This window comes from Parus major, chromosome 10 (assembly GCF_001522545.3).
Source record: "Parus major isolate Abel chromosome 10, Parus_major1.1, whole genome shotgun sequence".
In the NCBI taxonomy this organism is placed as follows: Eukaryota; Metazoa; Chordata; class Aves; order Passeriformes; family Paridae; genus Parus; species Parus major.
In genome coordinates this window covers 1,749,194-1,759,033 of record NC_031779.1, presented here as the reverse complement: position 1 = coordinate 1,759,033, position 9,840 = coordinate 1,749,194, and the positions used below count along the sequence as shown (strand labels likewise).

General features: G+C 59.9%; 1 protein-coding gene and 1 long non-coding RNA gene across 2 annotated transcripts in view; one reads left to right on the top strand and one right to left on the bottom strand.

Annotated features, from left to right (window-relative positions):
• The first annotated feature begins 985 nt into the window (after positions 1-985).
• Positions 986-9,840, top strand: part of SEMA7A (semaphorin 7A (John Milton Hagen blood group)) — a 24,106-nt gene continuing 15,251 nt past the window's right edge. Inside the window, exon 1 of the mRNA XM_015638439.3 lies at positions 986-1,340. Within this exon, the coding sequence (XP_015493925.1) occupies positions 1,226-1,340 (115 nt within the window). The 5' untranslated portion in view covers positions 986-1,225. The remainder of the gene's footprint in view (positions 1,341-9,840) is intronic.
• Positions 1,539-2,607, bottom strand: LOC107209159. Its single transcript, XR_004498890.1, has 2 exons — positions 2,446-2,607; positions 1,539-2,241 (listed from the first exon to the last, which is right to left on the bottom strand). It is a non-coding gene; the product is annotated as an uncharacterized LOC107209159 (long non-coding RNA).

The following is a 9,840-nucleotide window of genomic DNA, read 5'->3' as shown; positions in this document are numbered from 1 at the left end:
GGAGCGTTTTTGGGAAGAAATCTCCTTTCTCAGGGGTGTTTTTGGGAAGAAATCTCCTTTCTCAGGAGTGTTTTTGGGGAAGAAATCTCCTTTCTCAGGAGTGTTTTTTGGGGGAAAATCGCCTTTTTTCCTGCTGGAATCAAAGTGCTGATGGGGTCTGGCAGCTCGGGGAGCAGCCAGGGCACTGCAGCTGCCCCCGGGGCGGTTGGGGGTGAGCTCAGAGCGCTTCGGGGCTGGGAATTACCACGGCCAGAAGCGAGCGTGTGTCTTCCCCCTGTAATTACCCCGGCAGCTGTGTGGCCAGAGGGAAAGGTGAACCCCACACACACACAAAGAGGAGCCGGGAAATCCCTGTGGTTCCTTCAAATTCACCATTAGCCGGCTCGCTGATTTATTTTTGCCTCCTTCAAAGTGCCCTGAGCTGAGGGGGGCTGAGCTGAGCTTCAAGCGCCACTTTAAAGGGCGCAGCTGCGCCTCATTCCCGGTGGGCTTCTCCCATTCCCGTCACGTCCCAGCCCGCTCTCCGTGCTCGGAATTCCCTGCTTTTCCCATTAACCAGCGGCACAAAAGCTCCGGGGAGGACCTTTGGGGTGAGGAGGTGGCTGTGCCACTCGCGGGGTGTCAAGTGGCGCTCGGGCAGGGCTCCCGGCGTGTCCCCATCCATTCGGGGATGGCATTCCCATTCTGGAATTCCCATTCGGGAGAGGCGGGTGTGATGCAGCCCTGCTGCAATCCCTCTCCTCTGGATCATCCAGCTGTTGCGCTCCCGCTCCAGCTGTTCCGCTCCTGCCCCCGGGCACAGCCCCGCGTCACACCAGCCCCTGCCACCGCTCTCTGCCCCCCTTCTCAGCCCTGTTTCCCTTCTCCTTTCACTTGTCCCAACCTTTATTTCCCCTCCCCAGCCCCCGTGGGAAGTTCTTCGCGAGCCTCGGCCCAGCTGCGGCTTTTCGGGTGACAAAGCCACCGACCCCCGCACCTTCCTCTCACCGAGCAGAAGGAGGAAAACCCCAAAAAAGACAAAAAAAAACCCAAAAAAACCCCCCGAGACGGAGCGCCGGAGCTCAGGTGTTCAGGCGAGCGGCTGGGGGGGTGTTTTATTCCATTTTCCTTCCGTAGCGAGTCCCGCCCTCTCCTCGCCATTGGGTGCTCGCAGCCCTTTTGTACGCGGCGAGATGCAGCTGTCAGCCCGCCCGGCTCCCCATCCCCGCTCGCTGCCGGACTAGGAATGGGCAGGAGGAGCTCGCCCGTTGCCCTCCTGGTGGCCCTGTGGCTCGGCCAGCTGGCTACGTGGGCTGCGGGACGCCCCAAGGTGAACCCCAGGATCATCGCGGCTCCCCAAGGTGAGTCCCGGGCTGCACCCTCGGGATGCGGCTGCTCCCCGCGCCGGCTCCTTCCTACCTGGCTCTCGTCCTTTGAGCAGTAGTCAGGCTATTTTTATTTCTTTTGTGTCCTCTGGGAGGCTTTTGGCTCTCCTTAAAAGCCCGTGGGATGAGATTGCTGCCTTTTAATTGGATTTTTAGACCTTTCCTCCCCTTTAATTTTTTTTTTTTTAATGTTTTAAAAGCATTTCCCCGCGACCTTCGGACATTAAAGGCTGTCAAAAAGCATTTCCCCCCACCCCCTACAAGCTGCATCTATTAAAGGCTGTCAAAAAAAGCTCTGAGGCGGCCACAGGACACATTTCCTAACTTGCAGTTCTCCAGAAAGGAGAAGTGTATTTACATAGCTAATGCACTTATTCATCTGCTTTAACTCGCCCTGCTCGCCGCAGACGAGTTTGGTGAGTAAATATTAGCCGAGGACCCCCGGTCTCGGGGAAAAATTTACAAGCGGCACGTAAGGACTTTTGTAACCAGATCGGATCTCGGCAAAGCCGAACAAAGAAATGTTTTCAAGGCTCCCGAGCCTGGTGTGTCGGCTCTGGTTTTATCCCGAGTTTTGGGATGAATCCCCTCCAGGCTGTCTGGAACAAAGACCCCGTTGGCTTTTGCCGGGCGGGCTCTGCAGCACAAGGGCTCCTCTGTGCTCCTCATTCCCTGGCAACTTCCGAGAACGCCCATTTCCCCCGCTCCGTTCCGTGCCATCTGTTACCCTCGGCTGGCATTTGCGGTGCCCTTCGCCGGGCTGGGGGGGCGGTGGTGGCTCGGGGGTGGCCTCCGCTGTCACCTTGTCACACAAAGGGGAGCGGCACCGGCGCGCAGGGCAGGGGAGGCTGCTCCGCTATGGCGTCACCGGCGCTGGCTGCGGGAAAAGGGAGCGGGAGTGGGACGGGAGCTGCTGCTGCTCCTCCGGGAACGTTCCCCCCCGCTCCCTACAGCGCCGAGGTTGGGAATTATTGAGGGAAAGGGAGGGATCGGATCGCCACCTGTGTCCCTGCACAATGCTGTCACTCGTGTCTCACGCCCACAAAGGCCTCCAGCACCTGTCACGGAAACTCGAGCTCACCTGGCTCGCCTTATCTCCGTCCTGCGCTTATCTGTGCCTCTGTTTCCGAGGGCTCGGCAGCGCTCCGGGCCAAGCGGGATTGCCATCGGCGAGGGATGGGAGAGAGAGAGCTGTGTCCTATTTAAAAGCTCCTTGGTGTCACCTCTACCCTCCCCAAGCAGGGCTGTGGGCGAGGGAGGAGGAGGAGGATGAAGAAGCGGCCCGGGGGAGCTGCGGTGCGAAGTTGCGGGTGCCCCGGGCAGGCTGAGAGCTCCGCACGTTGCCGGGCTCAGCACGTGGCTGCTGCAGCTGCAGCCCCAGCCCGTGCGGGGGGGAACGGAGCCTCATTTGGGGCTCGTTTCCATCTCGGCCCCCCGTTCCTTGGCGGTGGAGGGAGAGCGGCGTTGCGGGCCCGCTGCTGTGTTTGCAGGGCTGGCCCCGGGCTCTGCGGGAGCTGGCAGCTCTCCCCTAATTGAATTTGTTACACGCCACGGCCCCGCAGCAGCGGCAGGTGATGCGGCTCGCCAAAGGCACCTCGGCGTGCTCCAGCCCCGAGCAGGGCGAGGGTGCGGATTTCAGGAGCCGGGCTCTCCGCAGGGGCCATCCCTCCCTGCCCGCAGCGCAGGAGATCGGGCAAAGCCGCAGCTGCTTTTCCGTCCCTCAGCAGCACCGTGCCCCACGGCGAGGCTGTGACACGGAAAGTCTCAACTGCGCTGGATTTGGTGACATCCGGAGCCTCCCCGGCTCCGCCAAACCCTGCCCTCCCTGCAGCCTCCGCTGCTTTGGTCCCCAGCTCCCCGTAAGAAATGGGCGAGGGGACGTGGGGAACTGGGACAAAATGTCCCCAGGCCGAGGTGGCACAGCCCTGAGCTCACACCTGCAGACAAAGGAACACGGCGGCTCCGTCCTGCTGCTCGCAGCTCCTGCACGAGCAATTCCCAGCACTTGGGAGCCCGCTGTTCCGCAGCTCCAGGGCCCCCGCGCAGGTGGCCAGCTCCGGGTCACTGCCGGCCACTCCTGACTCCGCAGGACTCCTTCCTCCTTTTGCCCGGAGCAAGTTCAGCTGCACATCTCTGCTCGGGCCATTTCTGCCTTTGCCCCGTTCCCTTTCTCGGGGTGTCTCCCGGCCGCTGTCCTTGCCCGTGTCCGGCCGAGGGGGATCCGAACGCCGCGCAGCGCTCCCACCATCCCTTCCCTCCCCATCCTCCCTGGATTTTCCCCCCTGTCCGGCTGGGCTGTTCTTTGGGAAAGCGCACGGAGCTCTCGTTCCCGGTCACTGCTGCCGTGTCCCGCATCTCTCGTGTCCCGGCAGCGGGAGGGGACACCCGGCCCGGCTGTCTGCTGACCGGAAAGTCACCGAGCATCAGAAAACGCTGAGCGTGGCACGGAGCCTGCGGGCGGGCTCGGGCTGCTGCAGCCCGCGGCCTTGGCAGCGCAGGAGCTGCTGCCACTCTCAGGAATTTGTCCCTGCTCAGCCACACGTGCAGACATCCGAGGAAAACTCGCGTCTTCGAGGGGTGGGGATGGGCTCCGGCGGTTTAATTATCCCCAGCTCATTAACAGGTGAGCTGGAAGCCGGAGGCATCGGGTTGTGAGATAAACGGGTGGGAAAAGCAGGATTATCTAATTGACCTCTGGCTGCCTCGGCGGGGTGAGCTGGTCCCAGCCCGCCCCGGGATACAGCGGGGCCCTGGAATGGCAGCTCCGGGAATCCGCCTGGGCTGCCTGGAACAGCTCCTGGGCTTTGCTAGGCTTGGCTGCCTCCTTGTCTGGGAGAGCTGTGTCAGCAGGGCTGGCGGGGAGCTCTCCGTGCCCTGGCTGCTCCCCACGGAACCTTCTGGAGAGAGCTGCAGAGCGGCTGGGGATAAGGGATGGAGCGGCGGGACACAGGGAACGGCATCCCACTGCCACTGGGCAGGGATGGATGGGATGTTGGGAAGGAATTCCTGGCTGTGAGGGTGGGGAGGGGCCGGGATGAAGTTCCCAGAGAAGCTGTGGATGCCCCTGGATCTCTGGAGGTGCCCAACACCGTGGCTTGGAGCAGCCTGGGACAGTGCAAGGTGTCCCTGACCATTCAGGGATTGGGATGAGAGGATCCTTAAAGGTCCTCATCTCTTCCCGTTGTGGCAAACGAGGGATTTCTGGTGCCAGCAGCAGCTTCTTCTCCTCAGTGACAGCATCTCTGGGGTTTTTATGTGGTCCCATGGTGTGAAACATCTTTGTAGGACACTTTCCCACAAAGCTCTCGGAGCATCACCATTTCCAGGAGAAAGCTGCTTGCTTTCCCAGCAGTGCTATTTTCTCCTTTTTCACAGGGTTGGGGGATGCTGGGAGCTGAAAATGTTGGTTGGGGAAAAAAAAAAAAGAAAAAAAAGAAAAAAGAAAGGAAAAAAAAATAAAAAAGGAGAAATATGTTTTGCTGTGCGCAGATTGAAAAAGAAGAAAAGCAAACCAAACAAATGGAGTGAATCACAGGCACCTCCTGTTGCAAGAGCACGACACAAAAACAACAGGCAGGGCACGGCTGATGGAAGTTGTGGCTGGAAAAGGGAGCTGGGTGCCAATTCCTGACCAAGCTCCCAGCTCTGCAGCAGCCAATTTGGGGACGGAACTGCTGACAACCGGCCTGGGAAGGTGTTCTGTGGGGGATGCAGCCAGGCTCCGTGCCTTAAATGGGACAGACTAAATTTAAACCCCAGGGCTGGAGTACAAACTAAATCTAAGCTTGAGCACGAAATAAATCTCTAAGTACGAGGTGCTTTTTTAGGGAAAAATCTCGCATCCAGAAAAAGGGCTGGGAGGTGAGCGAGGAGGGGAAATGGGTTCCGTCCGCTGGCCTGTGCCTATTCCTGGCTGCTCCAAAAATAGGGCTGGTTCCTCCTGCTGGGCACCCTTTTCCTGCCAGCCCCAGCTCTGTGGAAAGCCGTGGGATTGCTGCAGGAGCGGGGATGTGGAATCGCTGCCGTTATTCAGGTGTGGGGACACGGCTTTGGGTGATAAATCCCATTTTTTGTTGACCTTAAGCACAGCTCTGCTGCCTGGGGTCAGGGCAGCGATGATTCCACGTCTCGTTATCTGCTGGGGTCGAATATTCCCTTCTGGCAGGTGTGGGGCTGTGGGAGGGAGAGGGTTTTGGGAGTTCTGGGAGTTTCCTTGAAGAATTGGAGCCCAGTCCCAGCCAGACAAACACCTGCCCTCTGGCTGCCCTGCCCACGGCTTTGCTGAGATCTTGGAGTTTCGGGAAGTTGGGTTTCAGATTCCTGCCCACCCCGGGGCTTTCCAAGTCTGGGAAATGAGGAGCTGCAGCCAGGGCTGGGCCTGAGGGCAGTGGGAATGCTGTGTCCGGCTGCTGGGGGGGTTCTGTGGCATTCCCTGGCACAAATCTGGAATGTCCCGGGGCTGGTACCTGCCTGGAGCTCACAGCAGGTGCGGGAAGCTGCCAGCAGCAGGAGGAGGCTGGAAGGGCACGGCAGGACCATTCCTGATCCTGCTGGGAAGGGCACGGCAGGACCATTCCTGATCCTGCTGGGCCATTCCCAATCCTGCTGGGAAGGGCATGGTGGGACCATTCCCAATCCTGCTGGGCCATTCCCAATCCTGCTGGGAAGGGCACGGCACAGCCATTCCCAGTCCCACTGGGATCCTTCCAGATCCCTCTGGGAAGGGCACAGTGAGGCCATTCCTGACCCTGCTGGGATCCTTCCCAATCCCACTGAGAAAGACACAGTGGGGCCATTCCTGATCCCACTGGGAAAAGCATGGCACAGCCATTCCCAGTCCCACTGATCCTGATTCCTGATCCCTCTGGGAAAGGCACAGTGGGGCCATTCCTGATCCCACTGGGCCATTCCTGATCCCACTGGGATCCTTCCCAATCCCTCTGGGAAGGGCACAGTTGGGCCATTCCTGATCCCACTGGGCCATTCCTGATCCCACTGGGCCATTCCCAATCCCCCTGGGATCCTTCCCAATCCCTCTGGGAAGGGCACAGCAGGGCCGATCCCACCAGAATCAGGAATGCACACACCCCACCTGTATTCCACAGGCATAAAACCTCTGGATCTTCCCCCTCGGAGCCTCCCTGGGTGGACACCGCAGGGACTCCCTGCCCAGGAAGGGTTTTCCAGCTGCGGGGAGCCGGGATCGGGAAGGGGCTGGAGCGGGGCTTGTTCTGCCGGTGGATGCTGCTGGAGCTGCTCCGGGCAGGTTTTACCCCCTGGAAGGCCTTTCCTGGGAAATCAATGCCTGGATCTGACTTTCCTGGGCTGGGAGGGGCTCCCCGCATCCCTCTGAATCCATCCTTTGTTGTGTTGACACAACATCCAGCAGTGCTTGTGCCATTGTTCCGCCGGCCGCGGGATAAAATTCCATCATTTCACAGGCAGGAGCCGGGAAGCGGCGCAGCCTGGGAGCGCCGCTGCGGAGCGGAGCCTTTGGAAAAGTGGCAAAACCTGGCTCTAAATTTAGCCCCTGCAGCCGTGGGGTGCAGCGAGCTGCTCGGCGCCGGAGCAGCTGGGAATGCCGGACCTGCAGGATGGCAGAAATCCACGGAATCAAAGGCTCCGGCCTCGCCTTGCAGCTCCAGTGCTGCATAATTGTGGGGGGAGCAAGAGTGGGGCCGCGTTAGTATTCATGGAATTGCTGCCGAGCCCGCCAGCCGGGGATTTGATGTTTAATAAGGAGAATTCCAGCATTCCCCGAGCGTGGGGAGAGCAGGGCCCCGGCTTTGAATCCAGGGCTTGTTCCCCGCGGGATGCAGGTTCGGGGTCTCTTTTGTTGCTTGCTGAGTGGGTGTTTGGGATCGATTCCAGCTCGGAGCGGGGTTATCGACAGCACAGCTCCCACAAGAGCTTCTGGGATCCCAAATCCCGAGCCTGAAAGCTGAGTTACCAAACCGAAAGGGTTTTTTTTTTTCTCCCTTTCCTGCCCCGGCTGCCCCCAAGGCGCTCCCAGAAATAGCTCAGGAATGGTTGATGTGCCAGGATATTTCCTTTCGGAGCGTGGCTCTGAAAAAAAAGCGCATTTGTGTGCTCCGAGAGCGCTCTGCAGCCTGGCCCTGCTTTTGTGGGATGGATTATCCCAGCTAATGCGGGCTCCCATTGTCTCCCGGGCTCTGGAAAAGCTGGGATCTCTCCAGGGCACTGCGAGCACCCCGGGAGCGCAGGAGCAGGGTGGGAAAGGAGCCAGGGAAAAGTGGGAGGGAGGCAGCTGGGAATGCTGGGCTGGAAAAGCCCCTCTGGATGAGGGTGCTGGTGGTCCCAGGAGGATGTGGGGAGGCAGAGGTGAGATGGGATGATGAGAAGAGGGAATGAGGAGTTCTCTTGGATCGCTGCTCGGCCCCAAAGCAGCTCGGGGTGATGGGAAACTCCGGATGAGCCGCGCCTCGCTGGGGTCTCGGGGTGAGGCTGCTGGAGCCTTTCACACCTCTGTTTTTGGGGTTTTCCGTGAGCTCCCGGGCCCCTTTGCGGGGTTTTAGGGCCACGTGTCCCCCCCGGTCCCTCTCCCCCATCCTGTGCCGGTTCTGAGTGGGCAGCTGGAGCTTCCCCCAGGTCCCAGCTGGAAAATGGGAAGGAAAGCAGCCCACAGCCCCCAGTCCCTGCTTTCGGGAATCCTTTCCTGCAGGAACGGTGGAATTCCGGTCAGGGCTTTTACCCAGGCCGGCCTGATGGGAAAGCACTTTGGAAAACCATTTAACTGCTCCTTCCTGGGATGCGGGAAGGCCCGGCCCGGGCGAGGCCGTGACCGCAGCATCGCTGCCGTACCTGGGCCGTGCCCTTCCCTGCCCCAGGGGGACAGGAGAGGCCGGGCTGCCTTTGGAATACCGAAAATTCCAACAGGACTCGCTGATCCACGTTCCACAAAGCCTCAGCAGGGAGCTGCGCGTTCCGCCGGCCGGGGGAAGGGGGGAATGTCTCCCTTTTCCCGCATTTTCAGCCCCTCCGGCTGTCTGGTTTCCCCAGGAGTTTTGGGGTCCCTGCTCCTTTCAGGGACAAGGGGAGAGCAGGGAAGCAGCGCCAAGCGCACCAGTCAGCTCCAAGATGAGCAGGAGGGGAAGGTGGAGGGAGTGAAAGCCGGTCCAGGATGGGATTCGGACCCAGAGGAAGCTCCTGGGGGGATGGGACAGAAACCTGGAGGCGTCACTTCTGCTCTGTTCTTTCTGCTTCCCTTGAGAAATGACTCGGGTTGGGCGACAGGACCACCCCAAACGTGGTGGGGCTGCCCTGGGCTGATCCCTCAGCCCTTCCAGGCTCTCCCTCTCCAGAGGGGTTCCCAGGGACCCCCGGGGACAGGGACCCTGCTCTGGGGCACAGAGGCCGGGCACAGGAGGGAACAGCAGGGAGGAAGTGGCCCCCACGAGCTCGTCACCTCTTGAGTTTCTCCTTTCGCCTCCTTCTCGGAAACGCGTCCAGAAAATGTGAAATGTGTCACTTCTCACCAGGGGCTGGGGCCTCGCAACCGCAACCCGACAATTATTCCGTGGCACGGCTGAGCAAACCTGCCCCAGAAGTTGCTCCCTGAACACCTCATTTTCAGATTATTCTCATAAAAACCCCCGCTGCTGCAGGCTCTGTCCCTGAGGGTGCCTGAGGTGTCCATCCCATGGGAAGGGATGTCCTGTTCCCGCTGTGTCACGCTGTTCTCTCATGTCACTTTGTTCCCTTTGAGCAAAGTCACGCTGGAAGGAAAAACTTAGCACAGCAGCTCCTTGGAGACATATTTCCTCTTCCTGAAATGCCTCAATTTGGGAATTTATAGATTGACTAAAAAAAAAAAAAGAGGAAGATTGCAGCTTGGCTTCTCACTGGCATCCGTGGTGGAGCTCTGGGGGTGGGAGCAGTGCAGTGAATCCAGCCCTGCTCCGGGGAGCTGCAGCTGGAAAATCCAGGGATTGTCCTCCCAGCCTGGCCCCAGGGAACAGCACAACTCCAGAGTTTTGGGATGTGGAGTCCTGGGTGACTCAGGAAGAGGCATCAGCGTTCCCGGGTGACAGGGATGGGTGTCACCGCATCCCGGCTGATCTCCCGCAGCCGGATTGGTGCGGGGAGCCTTGCCCTGACTCAGAGCCGGGATGAGGGCACATCCAGGGGCACTCCCGAATTCCCAGCCCTTAAATCAGCTTTTCCTCCAGCGCCCAGCCCATGCTGTCATCCAGGCTGGAATCTGTGGTGGGAAGGAATCCAGGCTGGGGAATGTTTGGATGTTTGCCATCGGGGCCACCGCGGGTGACAATTCCCGGGGCGTCGCTGGCACAGCCGCCTGGCAAATCCCGGTTTTCCATGGGCTGGCAGCGCGCCTCTGGCCTGCTGCAGCCACGGGAGAGCTCAGCATGGCATGGAGAGCCGAGGGGGCACATGGGAGTTCCAGGGAGGGCAAGTTCCAGGAGAGGGCAATTCCTGGGATGGGCAATTCCTGGGG